General features: G+C 38.7%; 1 protein-coding gene and 1 pseudogene across 4 annotated transcripts; one reads left to right on the top strand and one right to left on the bottom strand.

Annotated features, from left to right (window-relative positions):
* Positions 1-45: 45 nt before the first annotated feature.
* On the top strand, positions 46-18,787 carry snx16 (sorting nexin 16). 4 transcript variants are annotated; one of them, XM_061804727.1, is made up of 8 exons: positions 46-280; positions 368-450; positions 2,105-2,191; positions 4,315-4,463; positions 4,579-4,648; positions 7,468-7,604; positions 8,610-8,735; positions 15,991-18,787. In XM_061804727.1, the coding sequence occupies exons 1-8, from the start codon at positions 46-48 to the stop codon at positions 16,106-16,108; spliced, it is 1,005 nt and encodes a 334-aa protein (XP_061660711.1). In that variant the 3' UTR covers positions 16,109-18,787. The 4 variants fall into 4 exon arrangements, with proteins under 4 accessions (XP_061660711.1, XP_061660712.1, XP_061660709.1 ...); XM_061804728.1 differs by adding an exon at positions 12,134-12,174 and having other exon boundaries at positions 46-450; XM_061804725.1 differs by having other exon boundaries at positions 46-450; positions 15,994-18,787.
* On the bottom strand, positions 9,620-9,738 carry LOC133493096 (5S ribosomal RNA; annotated as a pseudogene).
* Positions 18,788-19,490: the final 703 nt, after the last annotated feature.

The following is a 19,490-nucleotide window of genomic DNA, read 5'->3' as shown; positions in this document are numbered from 1 at the left end:
GCAAGTCATCACAGTGGGACAGTGGTGACGATCAATCGCAGGAGGATGGCCTCACCGTTTGTCCCTGTGCCTGTACCCTTGGACAGAGTCTCATCGAGTGTTAGTAGCAAGCTAAAAAGGCCACCACGAGCTTCCTCTCTGGGAAGCGTCTCCAGCAGCTCAGAATCTTCATCCCCGATAACCAGTTCAGATGTGGACGAGCATGGAAGAAGGTGTAGAAGTTCCCAGCTTCATTGCGCAGAAAGAAGCAGTCGAAGCCAGACGCCACCGCCTCACAGCAGTTATGTCACACATACCATAGGAAATGGGACTTTTGAACCCTTACTGGAATATTCAAGTTGCCCCCGCTCTATATCTGCTCCAATAGCGAGCCAGCAAGGAGATGGAGAGAGACCCATCACCCCAACGGTGCTGGGATACGAAGTCATGGAGGAGAGAGCAAAGTTTACGGTACAAAAGATGAGAATTGAATCTGTCATCCAGAACGTAACTCTTAAAACTCATTCAATGAGATGAAACCCATACAAATCAAATATCCATTTTAACTGTGGGAGGGAGCGGGACTGCCAGTGAATCTTTTCAGTTTGAGTAATTCCTTATTCCTAAGTAAGCTTATTTTTTATTGCTAGTATGTGTATGGTCACACGAGAAACCCCTGTGGTGAAACCCAACCCGTTCCATCAGTTTCGATTATTAACTAACATGTACTGTGTACCCATTTTACGCGGGGGATGCATTCCACAGCGGGATATAGCGAGACCAAGTTAAAAAAGAAAAAAAAAACTTTAAAAAATGGTTTTCCTCACGCATACTTTAAAAACATTTGATCTTTTTCAAACATATCGCTGTCGCTCACAGTTCTCCCATTAAGAGGCAAAACATAAAGTGCTTCAGAGGCTTATACAGTAGTCTCTGCGCTCTGTGGGAACAATAAATATTAAAATCTCAAAATATGGCACTGTATTTAACCCAAGGAGTGTCCCCTTCGTCTTTGTGTTTTAAGTGTTTCCTTTCCAATAGACCCCGACATTTGCAGCACAGCATTGTACTACCATGAAAGCAGTGCTACTCTAAATTTGGATTTGTTTGTATGCTTAAAAAAAAAAAATCATCTGAATAACACGCACTATGAAGAGCAGGAGTTCACTGACTTGCTTTGGAAATGCGCCTCACGTTTTCGTTAAATCATTCTTACCAGTCTAAGAATAAAAACGCTATAAATAAAACACTCAGAGATGAATTCACTTTTTAAAATGTATAGTTGAGCTACGACATACATGGATTAGGTAAAAATATTTATTTGGAGAAGGTAATTCGTTCTATTTTTTTAAATTTGTATTTATATTTAATGCAATAATCATTAACAGCAAGTTAGTCATATAGTGCATTTGTATGATAAATAGAAATTTACAGTTGTATGTTTACTATATTTTAATTCTATTTATAATAAACTAACCAATTATAGTACATATAATACATTTTTAAATAGAAATTTACAATTGTATATTTTACTTTATTTCAATTCTTATATTAAACAATAAAGGGAACAATGGCTAAATTAGTGTCACAAATATTAAAAGTCTTGATAATGCACTTGCTCACAAGGAGGGCCTTCACTGAACATTAATATGCTATAAAAGAAAGTATTTGGATTTATGTGGATTATGGATGGCCTCTTAGTTTGCTGAATGAGAATCCAATTGACATAACAGAGGTGTATACAGGGAGCCGTGTTCATCATGAAAGTTGTGTTTTAGACTCACCGTCCTATAGGCAAAAATTAATATACATGGATTTACCATGGGGGAAAAAAATCTTTAATAGTTTAAAGCATTACATTACCGCTTCCATATTGAACACATGTAAATTGATCACGTCACAATTTTTTAACACTTTGTAAAGATATTTGAATGCCGTAATGCAATTTTCAAACATCTCAACAATATAGTATACTTATGTAATAATAATTGACCTGGGGAGGAGGAATGTTTTATAGTTTCAACCTTAAAACACCCCTGTAAATTTCCAGCAGGTTTGCTGTAAGCAAATTTTAAATGTGTGTGTGTGTGGACGCCTTGTGTGTTCTGTCTACAATGTGCTTTAGGTGTATAAAGTCCTGGTCAGGAAAACCACAGATGAGAGCTGGGTTGTTTTCAGGAGGTACGCAGACTTTTCCAGACTCAACGACAAGGTGGGTTGTTCACGCCACGGGCTGTTTATACAAGCAGGGAGTGATTGCCATGTGAAGTTCTAGTTTGCAGCGCTGTATGCCTTAAGGGCCATGAATGCAATTAAATCTTTTGTTTTCCCAGTTTGTTTTGTTTTACAGCTAAACAAAGAAGCCCACAATTTCCACACAATCAACTGCTATAATTTAACTTAGCGAGCAGGACAGTTTGTTCACAAATCAGCACTATGCAAATGGAATTTTTACTGCCTTTACCACAAATGCAGTAGAAGTGTACAATATATGTCTGTAAATACTTTTTACCCAAAAGCCTTGATTATTCACCATATTAAGAGAATACTGTGTGTGTGTTTCTTTCGGCTTGTCCCTTTCGGGGTCGCCACAGCGTATCATCTCAGATGGACGCATATATACGTTTGGCACAATTTTTACGCCGGATGCCCTTCCTGACGCAACCCTTCTCAGGGAGTGGAGGCCCCAGTGGGATATGAACCCACAACCCCTGGTTTACCAAACCAAACCAGTGCTCTAACCACTGAGCTACGGGGCCTCATTAAGAGAATACTGTAGTGTTAGTTATTTAGGGAATAAATAATTCTGTATTGCTCTATCTTATTAGGGTCATGGTAACGAGCATATCCCAGACGACTTTGGCCAAAAGCCTTAATATACATTAGTAAATACAACTCACCATTATGCAGAATAGGAGGGAGCCCTGTCCAATAGGCTCTTCTTGGGGTAATGGGAAAGAAAAGTGCAGATTTGTGGGATATGAATCAAATGTTGCACAGAAGTCTTTTGGTGATTGATTTTTAAAATGAAAGTCATGCAGTGAAAGAGGCACCAGTATCTGGCTTTGGTCATTTTGCATTTTTGTGGTCTTACATTGGGATGAAAGAGCAGGAAAGGAAGTGGTCATTTTCAAAGTAAAATCGCCTGCTCCGTGTAATTTTTTTTTTCCATAGGTTTGACAGGTTTGAAAAATGTCATTACCTCTAAAACAGAGACACTAATAACCTACAAAGGTTCTTTCGATGAATGAACCGAACCCTCACCACTTTCACTCAGAAATTTTATAGGTATTCCATACATTATGTTGCTGTTTATCCCCCATTATATTTTCTCGCATAATTTAGTTAAGGCCTCATTCACATGACTGGGCTTCGCTGCTCAATGTGAAAATTGTCACTTTTAATTGGGATAAATAGCGAGCGTTCCTCTATTTCCTCTATAGCGCTGCACCTCCTGCTGTGCGGCTGGCGCCAGTTTGTACTGCGATCAACATGCATGTCCTTTTTAACTGAATGCACATTGCCTCCCACAAACTTTAAAGCAAGTACAGTAGAAGGCTGAATGTAAAGTGGAGATTAAAAGTCTACATACCCATGTTGAAATGCCAGGTTTTTATGATTTTACATATATATATATATATATATATATATATATATTTTTTTTTTTTTTTTTTTTGGTTGTTTTTTTATGACCAAGATACAGCATTTCCCCACCAAAATTATTTGAAAATTACAGTATGTTTTGGGTATGAATTACAAGGTGGTTAGCGTTTTTAGAGTTTTCCAAAGGCTCAGGATCAAGTGGGATAATGAAGGGATGTTTTACTTGTTTTTAATGTAGAATATAAGGCCATTTATTGTCATTATACATAATACAATGTACCAGTGTTATACAGGTCATTTTTGACCACACTAACACTTGAGAAAATCATACATGTGTAGCTGTTAAAACCTTTGGATATACATGTAAATGTTTTGCTGCTGTGGTTGGGACATGCATTTATTTTTTTTTACTGGCAAAGACATGATCAGAGGTAAAATAAACCCAAGCTAATCAGTATAGAATGAAATAAAGACAAAAAAAATTGTCAATACAGTTCATGGTTTGACAAGTGATCGTGCAGATGTAACATATTTGTATTTACAAATCATGAGTGATGTCCAATCAACCTCACTAGAGGCTTCATGTCAATAGTCAACAATGCATGTAGGCAGTGAATTGTCCTATTTTTGTGTGCATGTTTTGCTCTCCTTATCATGTTTTGCTCCAAGGTATCCTCAACGTTTCCTCAATTGTCTCTCCTGAATATATTTGTGTGTTTGTGTGTGCTCTAGTTAAAAGAGATTTTCCCGGGCTTTCGGCTCGCATTGCCTCCTAAAAGATGGTTTAAAGACAACTATGACAGTGACTTTCTGGAAGACAGACAGCTAGGACTTCAAGCCTTTTTGCAAAACTTAGTTGCACACAAGGACATTGCCAACTGGTATGTGACACAACCATGCAGTAAAAATATGTTGTTGTTTTGTTTGATCTTTTCTATGATGAGCATAAGTAATTATTGTAACATGTCATTATTTATTTTTTTTTTTTTGAACCAGCCAATCAGTGAGAGAGTTTTTATGTCTGGATGAGCCGCCTGGGCCCTTCGATAGTTTGGAAGAGAGCAGGGTAAGTGTTAGTATGTGCCCACAGAAGTATGTGTGGTTTTAACATATTTATGTTGAACATTAATTCCCATTTGTCCGTATGTTTGCATTGTAATCTAACTATGTATGTTTATTACGTATGCATGTATTTACTATGTACTGTATTTAACTGCTGATTGTGTGAGGTGAAGTTTAACTGATCAGTTTCATGAAACCTGTACAGAAACATCCATAACAATTTGGTGTTGCAAGAACACTTTTTTCCCCTCTTTTTCCTTGAATCTATGCCAGACAACATAAACTAGATAGATGTACTGGCAAATCTTGCTGCTTAAACCCAAAAACCCGGGAGATACGTGACTTATTTGTGTTTAGGCGAGAGAGTGAATTTAATTCTTGCTAAGGCTGCATCTACTCTAAGTTCCTGATGGCCATGGCCAGGGGCGCTGGCAGGGATTTTGGGCTTCAAGAATTTTTTTTTTTTTACCCACAGTCGGCCACAAGGCTGGCGGCAAATTTTGATACTGTTTTTCCCTAAAGATATGCATTTTAATGATATTCTTGAATATTACTTTGTTTATGAAAGAACAACACTCAATGCATGCACTAGAAAAATTCAGATTTTACTACAACGTAGGGTTTGAATGTCCCAAACGACTGATCAAAGAGATGAGAACAGTGGTGCCTTCAGTTAGGTACAAGTTCAGTCTGTTCTGTGACCACACTGGGATCTGAAAAACTCTTATCTCAAATCATCTTTCCTCATTGAAAGAAACTGAAATGCCATTAATCCTGTTGCTAGACTTTTCAGAAGAAAGTAAGGATTTATTGTCTCCAAAGAAGCATCAAAACTAGCAACTTTCAGTTCAAGTGTTGCGGTGTCGCAGTATGTCGAGTGTGAGGTTTTTCTCCCTCTCTCTGTCTCTGCCTCTGAGTGACAGAGGAGCAGCAGAGAGCTGTGGTGGGCGTGTCGTCATGCACAAAGTAAACTGTACTGTAAACTAAATTGAGTATGTAAACAGATTTACTAAAGGAAATTGTTTTGGTCATTTAAATTTTGTGGAGAAAGTATCAGAGAGAAAGATGGAGAGGAATAAACATTGAAGCACTCTGGTTAAATGTACAAAATATAAGGTACAATTGTAGAAAACAACACTTTTATAAAGCTGGGGGGGGGGGGGTTAGGAGTGTATGTTGTGTTAACGTGACTCACACTGTAGCAACTGAAAATGTCCTGGAAAAGTCCTGGAAAATAATTTCAAGACAAGAGTGGGAACCCTGAATAGCCTAATTAAACTGAATGTAACACATTAGTTTGCATCATGATTTAATGCCCCAATCAAATTGAGTATAGCACTTCTTCTGGTGTGCCCCCCCAGGCCACCAGGAAGTAGTACTGTATAAATACAGTCAAGAAGACACAAGCGAAGAAGAATAGCCTTCTTTTTCTATAGTATTACTATCAAGCAAGTTGCTATAATATCTGTCATTTCTCGTATCGGGTGAAGAAGGACTGTGGGTATTGTTATAGTATCTGTGTACCAAATTCAAATGTTCAAATAGCTGTGACTTCTCAAAGTGTGACTGTTGATGGTAAATGCTGGCATGTGAATGGTGTATGACAAAGTTTGTTGGCAATAAATTAAACTTTTTTTAAGGCAAACCCATGTGTTTGGTTCAAATACACATCATTCAATTCTTTGCATGCATGGGTGCGTGCGAGTGTGAGAGAGATCACATTTTCTGGCACGTGTTAGTGAATAAAGGCTCTTTTGCATGTTATGTTACAAGAGATGGATTAGTTGCTGACAGAAAACTAATATTACCAAACATATTTTGAGTGGCAATATTTGTGAGACTAAACCCGCATTGACACCAATGACATCTGTAGACAGAATGTGACACTTATGAGGGACCACATCAGAAGTTTGATGGGCCGGGAGGGAACATACTTGTGTCCGCGGCAGACTGCGGTCCGAACTGTAGCGTGGCTTAAAGCCTCCGAGGCTCAGCAGTCACTTCCTCTCAATGCCAGTCACGGAAACTGTGATAGACCATGAGAACACTTAGCAATACAACAATATTGAGAAAAAAAATGCTTCAGGTCACATTCGGGACTACGTGTCTGGCCACTGAAAACACACGTTTCTGTAAATGTGTAGCTTAAGATCTGTTGCTGCTCTGTTGGAGCCATTTAATGCAAATTCTGTAACCACCGAGCACATTTTGTGTTTAGAACAGCAGATTCAATCCCAAAGATTGCAAAAACAAATGTTTGTTTTCATGGTGTGGAATAAACTCCAGTAAAGTCTCATGACTTCATTGTTCTACTCTTCTATAACTGTATTCAATATATTTAAAATAAAATAAAAGACAATTTGCTCTCACTTTCATTTTTATTAGCTTGCGAATGTAATCATTTTGGTGTTACAATCCAACCTTTGGATTCCTATGGAGAAATAATGTTTCAACTCAGACAACACTTATTAAAACAAACATTCCGGAAGGCTCATTTTTATGACATATTGTACTAAAATAAAATAAAGCTTAACATCTAATGTTTTTATCAATAAACCATAACTGGTCAAAACAAAAAAACCATAAAAGTAAACCACTGACTTAACTGCATCAGGATTTGAAACAGATGCAAAAGCAACAAACTACATCTTTTTTTTGTTCCAAGATGAGATAGAAGTGCATAACATTTTTCTTAACCCAATATCCACTCGCCACTTTCCCCCCAAACACCCCTGCTTTTTTCTTTTTGACCCCCATGTACTGTATATATTTCAGTTGTCTAACAAAAACGGCTTTTTGTCCCTCATTGCCGCCACCTCGCAGGCCTTCTGTGAGACTCTAGAAGAAAGCAACTACCGTCTGCAGAAGGAACTGCTGGAGAAGCAAAAGGAGATTGCCTCGCTCAAAAAGAGCCTTGAGGAAAAAGAGCAGGCCATTCTGCTTTTGGAAAAGCATATCAAGTCAGTTGGGACGTGCATGCACACACATTACACATAAGCTAACTACTCATATTTTTTTCAAATTTCAGTGACTTTGAAAAAATGTTTGCAAATGCTATTACATACTTAGAGGATCTGAAAGGTGAAGTTTAATCTTCACTGCCATTACTGTATGTGTATCACATTTGAGAATGTGCACATAGAGAATATCTGAGTTAAGTCCTTGGTCTCCCATTTGTTTTATCTTACTTTCTCATTATGGGTAGTAAAGTTAAAAAAAAAAAAGGGTTTCTATAAAGCTTTTATTATATCACCCATGCATTGCCTTACAATTTACTAGAAGTATAAAGTGGTTGCACTCCATGTTTCTCGTGTATCCCTTCTGCAGCTAGTTAGAAATCAAGTGTGTTGGGTCAGAATTACTTGTGACCTCTGCTAGTGTCTGCCAAGTGAAGTGCACCATTGCCGCCATTGTAACAAGACATTACTACACAATTAAGTAATGTAACTTTGGTGAAAGTACTAGATCAAAGAAATGCATCATGATTTGGAAAAAAAAGAAGAAAAACAATGAAAAATCGACACTTTTTTTCATTATATTTACCCTGGATGACACCAGACACTGCCCATATACTACAGGGGGATTGAAAAGTAACTCCCTATTTTAAAATACTTTATCCAAATTTTCTTGTGCGGGTTCCATGATGTATGGGAAGTCTTTTCTACCAAACCCATGACTTTGGAAGAACTTGAAGGGCGAATTTGAGAAGTTATGTCTTCCATCCCACAACAGTTTCTTGTGAAATCAGTTAATGCGGTTCAGAGGCAGCTTGGGAAATTGGTGGCTAATGTTGGCGTCCATATCGAACTTTAAATAAAACTCCATGCAATACACTTTCTTGTCATGTTCAAATGACCATTTGTAAATAAATTACAAGTACTTAAAAATAGGGAGTTATTTTTCAATCACCCTGTATATTAACACAATCAATAACTGTCTCGGTTTGTGTGTTTGTGTTGTGTCAGTGGTGAGTGTGGGACCCCCCAGTCTCCATGTGGTCTGTCAACTCAGGGCAGCGAGAGCAGTGCAGATGCAGATGTGGAATCGTCATCTGCTGCGGAGGCTGATCAGGACATGCCAAACGAACCAGGGTAAAGGAGCAAAACAAATGAAAACATACGAGCTAAAATCCATGACAGGTGGCCAAAACGAGCAGAACCAATGCAAACACACACAGAAAAGCATGTTATTTATGTTTGGTGAGCCAAATGCATAATAGACTGAGTCACTGTAAGTCTTTATGTATTATTATTTATAATTTTTTTGATGTACATGACAAAGCACTGTTTTTCTCATTTGGCATATTTTGCCTTTGTTGTAAAAAAAAAAAAAATAAACCCCAAATTGACTTTACCTACCTTTATTGGCAAGATCAACTCATGATGCGTTGCATAATAGTTTTGTAGGGTTTAAGAGCTAATGTGATATTTTCCGTGATATGGAAATTCACAGGTCATGTTTGACACCAATGAAACCTAGCAATATTTTTTGTAATGTGCTATATTTATTATAAGATCATAAATAAAACGCAAGCATCAGATGGTTTTCTTTCCTTTCATACAATATTCTGAACAAAAATATAAACCTAATACTACCCAATTACTGACGTTCAAGTAACTTTGTCAGGTGTTTATTTATATATATATATATATATATATATATATATATATATATATTTACACACACACACACAGCTTATACTATAAACATAAACAATATGGTCAATATATACATACATGTATGGTATTGACTTTATGAGCAGCAATGTACATGGTCGAGTTTTATGGACGACTATACTATGACTAATACTGTACTAAAATTATAGAAATTTGTAAACAGTCATCTTTTCCTTTTGGCTTGTCCCATTAGGGGTCGCTTCAGCGTGTCATCACAAATGAACGCATATTTGTTTGGCACAGTTTTACGCCGGATGCCCTTCCTGACGCAACCACTCTTCATTATAGCCTTGGAGAGAAGCTGACAGCACCTGATATTCCCAGGCAGTCCCCCATTCAAGTACTAACTAGGGCCAAACTCGCTTAGCTTCCGAGATCTGAAGAGATCGGGAGTTCTCCGGGTAGCAAGGCTGTAAGCATATTTGTAAACAGTGTAGCTGAATAATCAGTTAGGTAATATACACAGTGCTGCAAGGGTAAAGCGAATACAGTGCTTAAAGTGCAGTTTGTGCATGAGCTGAATTTATGGTCTACAATCAATGATGGTGAGTGGTGGTAGCTGCCGAAATGGGACAAAGTGTTAAGCCTCCTGACTACCTGGGAGAAGAAATTGTCTTTGAGCCTGCTAGTTTTCCCCCAAAGGCTCTGCAGTCTCCTCTCCAATGGCAGCAGTCTGATGAAGCAGTGGGATGGTTGACTGATGTCGTGATCCTGTTTCCCTTTGTGGGTGAGGCTTGTGTTATTAATGTCCAGACATGAAGGGAGAGAGAAACCAATGATTGGGGAATGCTGGATGTGCCTTCTCCTGAAATCCACTATGATCTCCTTAATCTTCTCCACGTTCAGGTGGAGATTGTTCTCCTTGATCACATAGCTAGGTAGCTCAGCTCACTTTTGTGTCTTGTCTCATTATTGTTGTTGATGAGACCCATCACAGTCTCCAAACTTGATGAAGAGGTTAAAGCTGGATGTGGGTACGAAGTTGTGGGTCAGGAGTGTGAAAAGGAGGGGTCTAAATACGCATCCGTGGGGAGCCCCTGTGTTCAGCATGATGGTGTTGGAGGTGTTGCTGCCGACCCGAACTGTCTGCGGTCTCCCTGTATGGAAGTCCAACAGCCAGTAGCATAGGGAGGTGTTGAGTCCCAGCCTGTCTAGTTTGAGTATGAGCTTCTGGGGGATGATGGTGTTTAATGCTGAGGTGAAGTCGATAGACAGCATTCTGATTTGAGTTGAACTCGACATTTTCCTTGTACAGTATTCAAAAGGCCCGTTTCTCTCAAATATTGTTTACAAATCCGTCTGAATATGTGTTAGTGAGCAATTCTCCTTTGCTGAGATAATCTATCCAGCTCACAAGTGTGGGATATCAAGATGCTGATTTGATACAATGGTTGCACTATTGTCCCTTAGATGGCCCTTGAGATAATCCTACTTTAAAATGTGTTGTTTTACTGTTTAGGTTTTTTTTTTTTTTTTTTTTGTGGTGGTAGGGGATCATAAAAACAGTCAGTATCTGGTGTGACGACTATTTACCTCGGGCAGTTCATCATATCTCCTTATAGAGTTGATCGTGTTATTGATTGAGGCCTGCGAAATGTCAGTCAGGTCCTCTTCAATGGCTCTGTGACGTTGTTTGGGAATTGGCAGGAACTGGAACTTGCTGTCATATCAAGTAACTCGCTCGAGAGCATTATCATGTCCACTGGGTATGCCGGCGATGGGAGAACCCATTGAACATGTGTGGGATCCTCTTGTCGAGCTTGGCATATCCAACAAGGTGTTGCAGTTCTTTCCACCACCCAGCAACTTTGCACAGCCATTGAAGAGAAGTAGGGCAATATTCCACAGGCTACAATCAATAACTGATGAATTATACAAAGAGGATGCATTGCACTCTAAGGCAAATTGTGGTCACAACAGACAGTCTGGTTTTCTGATCCACCCCATAAATATAGTAAAACCGCATATTTTAGATTGGCCTTTTATTATGCCAGACCTGTGAAGTACTTCATTTGTCTCAGTAAAGGAGAAGCACTCACTAACGGGATTGTGAGCATTTGGAAAAAAACAGGCTTTTTGTTTACTTGGAAAATGTTTTAGCTCTTAGGTAAAGCTCATGAAAAATGTGATCAAAAACAAAAGTGTTTCATTTGTGTTTTTAGTGAGTGTATTTAACAACAAACTAATCAAAACTAGTACAAATTCCTTTGCCTTCATTGCCTGAACGCTTGATATGGTCATTCACCAATACAATACTGTATTTTCACATTTTCAAAAGATATGTTTTGATGTAATTCATGGTATAGAAAAAAAAATCAACAACTAGCAGGTAGTAAGCATATATACTGTTTTAGGAATGTAGAGAAACATTAAAGACCTCGGAGGTAATTGATCACAGCAGGTCTGTTCCGACTGTTCTAATTCCAGACAGGCATTCATCATCATTCTCCTCTCATACAAAATGATAAATGTGTTTGGTTTTAAACTAGATGCAACCAGACCACTGAAGGAATGAATCAATCTGTGGTTTTAGCAAATATATTGTGCCAGTTGAACAGATGTCTGACATTATTTCCCCTTACAAGTTAAATGGACAATTGCAAACTAACAAGCAAACAAAGATCCGTGCCAATTTGTCTCTGTCCTAATTCAAGTAAGAACAGAGAAATCTGTACAAGAGTACAAAATAGGGATCAGTCAAACTGAACTTTTTAAAATTGGCCTACATTTTCCATCATCCTTACTTTCTGAATATAAAACACTGTACTTGTTTGCTTACCATCCTTTCTGCTCTTTGCGATCACATTCTACAGTCATGAGGCCAAAATCTGAGAGCCGAGTCCAGAAATGTGAGGTATTAAATATAGCAAGTCTGCAGGATAGTTTTATGGGCTTTTCATCTTCTCTTTATTAACATGCATCCCTCACTTTGCTGCTGTTACTGTTTTATGTCTTCGTGGTGGAAAATGTTGATTCTGATACTTTATCATGATACAAAATGATCCTGATGACAGGATCACCATCTCATTTATGAAGGTTGGGGTCAGATTGTTTTCATTTTACCAGTTTGTAGATCTGTGGTATATTGGATAGTGCAATCTCCAGTTTATGCACCGATAGGGAGGAAGGGGCATCCGTTAAAGCGATATATAGAGCTCGTGCGCGTGACGTCACCATTTTCACGGCACCATATTGCCAGTCAAACGGAGCTGCTCTACATTGTGAGAGACATTGAACCGGAGGAGAATATTTACGATACCCAAGACCTGTTGTGCTGTTGGTTGTCACAACAGACGAGACAGATATTCAAAGAGATCATTTTATGGAATACCAACTGAAAAGACCAGAAAATATCAATGGATTTCAGCAATTAAACATGATTGATGGTGCCCAACCAAAATACACACACGCCTGTGTAGCGATCGTTCATGTCAGGTAGGAATTATTCTTCTCAATCTCAAATTACCAAAAAGTATTAATATTAGTAGTAAGATAATGCCAAGTTGGCTCATTTGAGAACAATGCGTGTTTAAAAAAAAAAAAAACTGTCGCAGATGTTTACGGAGGTTAAGTGTGGCCACAATCTCTTCCATGTACGTTCCATGGAGACAACTCCGTCCCTTTTTTTTTTTTCAATCATAGTTAATGAATGAGAGTTTGTGTAAAACCAGGGATCATTTATTGAAATATTGGCATTTGTACTGAATACTGGCGGAAAAGATTGGTGGATTCTGGCAAAAGTCAACGTGTTGCCGATCACACTTCCGCGTTCACGAGCTGTCAACTGTCGTCTTTTTTTCAGTCATAGTTAATGAAGGCGAGTTTGTGTAAAACCAGGGGTCATTTATTTAAATATTGGTATTTGTATTGAATTATAGCTGAAAAGATCGATTGATTCCGGCAAAGGTTAACATGTTGGCGAACACACTTCTGCATTCACAAGCTGTCAAAACCGTCAATATGTGGGATTTATTCTTGATTGAGAACAGATCCAGCAGCAAAGTATTTGTATGCATCCAGACTTTTGTACAATTTCAAACTTTTCCGTGTGAATCTCAACAATTTAATCACCAGATACATGTGTAGATCCAGTTGTCCAAGACAAGCGGAAGTGAATTAACAGTCCAATTTCTTATCAGCGAAAACTTTGACTTCGGCATTAAATACGGGTCCTCTATGCCGAGTTTATCTAATTTTTCCACGTACCATAGTTTATTTTCACCTGTTAAATATCTGACGGTATCGGACAAGACCCTGGCCGTCTTGCTACAAGACATATTTCCATGACATCTTCAACCGACTTAGCATTGAGCAATATTAGCTTGACCGGCAATATGGCGAGGTAAACAAAAGTCACGTGATTTTATGACGTAGGTGCACGAGCTCTCTACCCAGGCTAAAGATTCTCAGAGCCAATCAATGTCTGGTGTGAGCCAACCTGGCCTCCAATCAAAGAGTTTAGATTGGAGGTGTGGCTTGAGATCATTTTGCCACTATTACCTCAGTCAAAATAGCACACAGAAGAACTACAATTAAGAATTTTTTAATGGTATAAAGCTGAAATTTTTTTCAAAAGTATTGCTATAAGTTTTGATGTTCATCTGTCCACGTTTTGACAAAGTCTATAAATGGAAAAAATTAAGCATTGTTGCTTCCCCTTCTGTAAAAATGACTGCAAGAGCACAACATAATGAATGAAGTTAAAAGAAAAAAAGAACCCTAGAGTGTCAGTGTGAGTGTGATGTAGAAATCACTGGCATATTTCACCATCTGTTGACAGATCTATCATACGTAAAAAATTAAACAAGAACTGGGTTGATGGGAGAACACCAAGGAGGAAGGCGTTGTTGTCTTTAAAAAAACAAACAAACGTTCGTTTGAAGTTTGCTAAAGAACACTTCGATGTTTCACAATGCTACTGGCAAAATGGTTGGTGTGGACAGACAAAATCATATTTGGGAACCTTGGGAGGAATACAGTACCATGTGTGGAGGAAAGATTGCACAGCACACTAAAATCAAAGCGTTATCCCAACTGTGACGCACGGTGGAGGGAGCGTCACGGTATGGGGGTGCTTCAACCTCAGGGGCTGGACAGCTTCTGATCGTCAATGGAAAAATGAATCCAAAATGTTGTCAAGATATTTTGCTCAAGAATTCGAGGCAATCTGTCCAACAGTTGAAGCACAAAGCAGGAAGGGTGTTGCCACAGGACAATGATCAAAAACACAAAATCAGATCAAGAACATAATGGCGTTAAATCTGTTTTGTTGTGGGGCTATCAAAGTCGTGACCTCAACTGATTGAGATGCTGTGGGATGACCTCGAGAGAGAGATTGACATCAGAAATTCCAGGAATTTGGCTTAACTGCAATACTTTCAGAGGAATGGTCGAAAATTAATCCTCATAAATGTGCAAATTTGATCCGGAACTCTGAGATAAATTTGCCTACCAAAGAAGGTTATTAGGGCTAAAGGATCACTTACATTTTCCTCCCTGTCGTGTCAATGTTGAAATTTTGTGCTCTATAAAATATGAACAGATATACAGACCCTTTCCGTGAAGTTCATTTGTTTCCAGAATTCCATTCAAAAGTTGAACTTTCACAGGTTATAAATTCAGGGCACACCATTTAAAGAATTATAAGTATGCATTTGTTTATTTTTATTTAATTTGGACTTCCAGCTCATAAAACCCACTTAATTATGAATTCAAAAAAAAGTGAATATTGTAAAGAAATTTGGGTCACATCCATCAAAATATGGTACTATCAAAATGCTTTGTTGGGAATCCCTTTCTTTTAATCACGACCTCAATTTGCCGTGGGTTTTTGGCAATCAGCCTGTGGCATTTCCTTGGTTTAATGGAAGGCCAGAATTCCTTGATGCTTGCTGTCAGTTCTTCGTTTTTCGGTCCGTTGCTCCTTATAATCCTCCTGACAATACCCCATAGATTGTCACTGGGGTTTCGATTAGGGGAGTCGAACACTGTGGCGGCCAGGTTTTGGTGCTTCTGACACTATGGGCAGGGGCGAGGTCCTGCTAGAAGATGAAATCTGCATCTCCATACAGCTCCTCGTCAGAAGTTGTTCTAAGGTGGATAAAGTAACGCATTGTTGCTTCCTCTCCAAGGAGTAGCTGAATGATGTTCAAAGAAAAAGAAGAACCCTATAGTGTCCGGTGAAGATTTAAAAATGCTGCAGTGTCGCTTGACAGAACACATTACAACAGTTCAAAGTCCAAGTAAAAAGTTCTACTCCCTAAATGGCCCTTTGACCTTACAGGTTGCAATGTACTGATGTCTGGTCGATAATTGCTGCCCGTTTGTCACAACCACAGTCAACTGACTAATGTGAAAATGATTTGACCCCAACTCCGGTGTGTATTCTCTTGCGCTCTTTAGACTCCGTTGTTCTGGCTGTTTCACACTCCTCCCTTACACCGCATTTGACTAACACATGACCATCTTCACATGATGGTCCCAAGCCTTCGCATTCCCTCTTCCTGCTTTTCCCCCCCCATCTGTTTTCTTGGAGGGAGGAGAATGTGTCTTCCTCTTGTGGAATTTAATGGCGGTCTTGTTGATGTTGCAATAACAGTGGCTGTATAGTGCCTGTCCACACATGAAAATGTTCTTCATGTTGAATGGCTTATCTGCTTTTATTCTCCAGCAGCACATGTGAGATCCACCTGGGGCGATCTTCTGCCTGTTGGTGTGGGCCACCAATCAGCACCTCTCCTCCAATCATCGAGGTCACCCAGCTCGACCAACAGAAGATTGATAGTTGAAAACACTGGTCTTCCTTCTTCTCTCCTTCTCCCACTATACCACTTGAGCTATGTCCATGAGCAGCTTGCTTTTTTTTCTGAAGCTGTGTATTTACTTTCTACAGTCAGATATTCCTTTTCCCCCACATCCCTTAAATGGTAGGGTTTGGGTGGATGCTGGAATTTGTTTAAAAACTGTGGCTAGGATTAGGTTACCATTATGAAATAATATAAAAAGAACTGACTGGTTCGGCCCCAGCTTGTTTTCATTATTCCTATATGGCCTCCGTATGCTGGGTCATGAGATCCCACTTCTGATACTGAGATAAGAAATTATGAAGGTTGTTTAATGTTCTTTTATAATAATAATAACTGGAATCACTTAAAATTTCACATGACTTAAAAGCATTTACTTTACCTCCCCGATTGACCTTTTAAGATGCCAACTTTATACTTCATCCATCCTGCTGACTCAAAGCCAAAGTTTGGCTTCTCGACCAAAAAAAAAAAAAAATTAACTTGAAGACTATTTAAACTTGAAGCACTGAATCAGATTAGGCAAACTTCTGATAAAAAAAAGCCCTATCGTTAAAGCAGACAAACATGCCCAGAGAAGATGTTTGAGAACTGATAACATATTTCTTTTAATATTTCCACGTACTTCCCTGCCATTGCTTTGCACTGCCATTAAAAGTATAGACATATCTCTGCCTGGGAAGCACCACTGTGTTAATTAAACAATTTCACATAAGGCTTGCTTATTGGGGTAAGAAATGGTCAGTGAAGTACCGGTAAACTGATTGTTACATTAGTTTGCAATCACTAATTGGTCAAGTATGGGAATTTCGAGATCACCCAAACCACCATGACCATCATCAAAACACTTAAGGATTTTTCACGAGGGCACGGTCTGATTGTGGTTAGCACATCTGCCTCACAGTTTTTCACTTCATGTTAAGTGTGTCGAATACTAAATTTTGCATCGGGTTGAATGTCAGGTAATGTTAGTTTATTTGCATGTGCGCTGTGATTGGCTAACAACCAGTCCGGGGTGTTACCTGCCCCTTACCCAAAATTCAGTTGAGATACACTCCAGGTCACCAGTCACCCTAAAAGGAACGATGGATGAATTTTTATTCTGTTCATTGGCAAAGTGAAACTACTGTTTTCTCCCCTTTTGTAGGGTATTTATAACCCTGCCGCTGTTACAAAATAAATAACATATGCACATTATATAGTACTTCATCTCTTGCTGGCTTCACATGCGTTATAACCGATATTAAAAATCATGCATGTTCTATGTACAAACCTGCACGTTCTTGATCGAACTAGTGGTAGACCAAGTAACGCGAGCAAATGCATCAGAAGAGCAAAACAAAAGTTGCAGGTATAGGGTTTTGAGAAATTCAATGCAAAGAAATGCGTATTTGCCTTCCTCATGTCTTTTGTCACATTCCTCGGTTTCAGGCATTCTCGTGTGCAACGGGATCCGGAGCCTACAGACAGTGCCAGATAAAGTGCAAAAATGTTTACAAAGTTTTACATTACCTCCCTCCGGCAAGGTGCTTCCTAACGGGAAGTTGGTGATGTGTAACTGCAATGTCTGCTAGCATACTGTGACGGGTATAGATATTATATTTGGAATGAAAGACTTACGTAAAATGGATGTCACTTTATTGACACATCCTTGGTTTTATTTATTCTCGGTGGTTGACGTTAGCTGCAAAAATAGTGGAAAAAAACACTTTTCAACTTTGTTGACCTTTTTATCAATGCTAAGATTATCACATCCTTAAAAGCCATATTTTTTTAAACAGTTGCTCTTTGAGCAGAATTAGTTTCAGCTCGCTGTTGTTTTGTAGGTAAAAACTCTTCTAGATATGCCTTGGAACCAGTGGTTTGAAGCACTTTATGGAGAAATGCAAAACCCTAATAATAGTCGCTTTGATGTGCTTTTAGTACTAGGATCTATTACTCTGAGAGACATGCTTATCCGCTCAAAGAATATTTTATTCTGAATTTATCCTAAATTGACATTCATATCTGTAAGGTTTGTTTTCATTGTTACTTGCTAATTTGTATACTTAAGTGCCTTTAACACATTTCACATATTTAATTTTGGTGGGTTGTTGTAGCTTTATATGCATTATTTGAAATTTCTATTAAAGGAAATAATGTTTGAAATACACCTATGTATACGCCACTGCTTTGAATAGACTGGACACAGATGTTTATGTAATTGTATGTATGTTGATTGACTCACATTTCTGTATTGTGTTTAATTTGGAAGAAAAATCGCTTTGAAATCTGGTCATAAGTCTGTACACAGCTACCTTAATTCACAAAACACGGAATTATGTATAGTGTGGCACATAAATGTATCGTTTCTTGCATTTTTCATGTAACTGTATAGCAGTATGTGGTTCAGCTGTTCCATTAGAGCCAATTCTCAAGTGTGTCCTATACTAATCTGTAAATTAAAGCAGCGAGAAAAGAAATACTCAGAAATCCTCTGGGGAAAGAGTTGGTAATGCTCTCTCAAACAAACCACTTGCGCCTCAAATCAAATCCACACAAGACTTCTTAACTGTCTCCTCTGCGCCGTGCTGCGTGGCAGCTGGCCAACCGTGCCGCCAGTTCTTCATGCTGATTTGATTTGCTTAATAGAAAACAAATAAATGTATAAAATGTTCTACTCAATATTTGTCTTGTGAATTTCCTTTGCTTCAGAAACCTCTTTACAATATTATTTGTATATTTTTATTAGGTTCAAATACATTTTTAGGTGAATAGACACCGAATAGCCGTTTAGTATAATTATGTTGTTGTGTTTGATGCTTTATATTTTTCTTATTCTACTGTATAATTTGTAATTTTTATGATAGAATAGAAAGATGGAGGCACGCACTGGAAATGAGACGAATGAAGATTAGTTGAAGTAAAACAGCATATATGTGGATGAATGAGAGGGGTGGTGGGGGAAGAGTAAAGCTCCAGGGAGAAGACATAGCAAGAGTGGACGACTTCAAATACTTGGGGTCAACAATACAGAGCAATGGAGAGTGTGGTAGGGAAGTGAAGAAACGGGTCCAAGCGGGGTGGAATAGTTGGCGGAAGGTGTCTGGTGTGTTATGTGACAGAAAGTCTCTGCTAGGATGAAAGGCAAAGTCGATAAAACAGTGGTGATGTACGGATTACAGATGGTGGAACTGAATAAACAACAGGAAGCAAGACTAGAGGTGGCAGAAAGGAAGTTTTTGAGCTTGGATAGGATGAGAAATGAGCTCATTAGTGGGACAGCCAAAGTTGGATGTTTTGGAGACAAGGATCGAGAGAGCAGATGGTTTGGACATGTCCAGAGGCGAGAGAGTGAGTATATTGGTAGAAGGATGCTGAGGATGGA

The sequence above is a fragment of the Syngnathoides biaculeatus genome, chromosome 19, assembly GCF_019802595.1.
Source record: "Syngnathoides biaculeatus isolate LvHL_M chromosome 19, ASM1980259v1, whole genome shotgun sequence".
NCBI lineage: Eukaryota > Metazoa > Chordata > Actinopteri > Syngnathiformes > Syngnathidae > Syngnathoides > Syngnathoides biaculeatus.
This window is presented reverse-complemented; position numbering and strand designations above follow the sequence as displayed.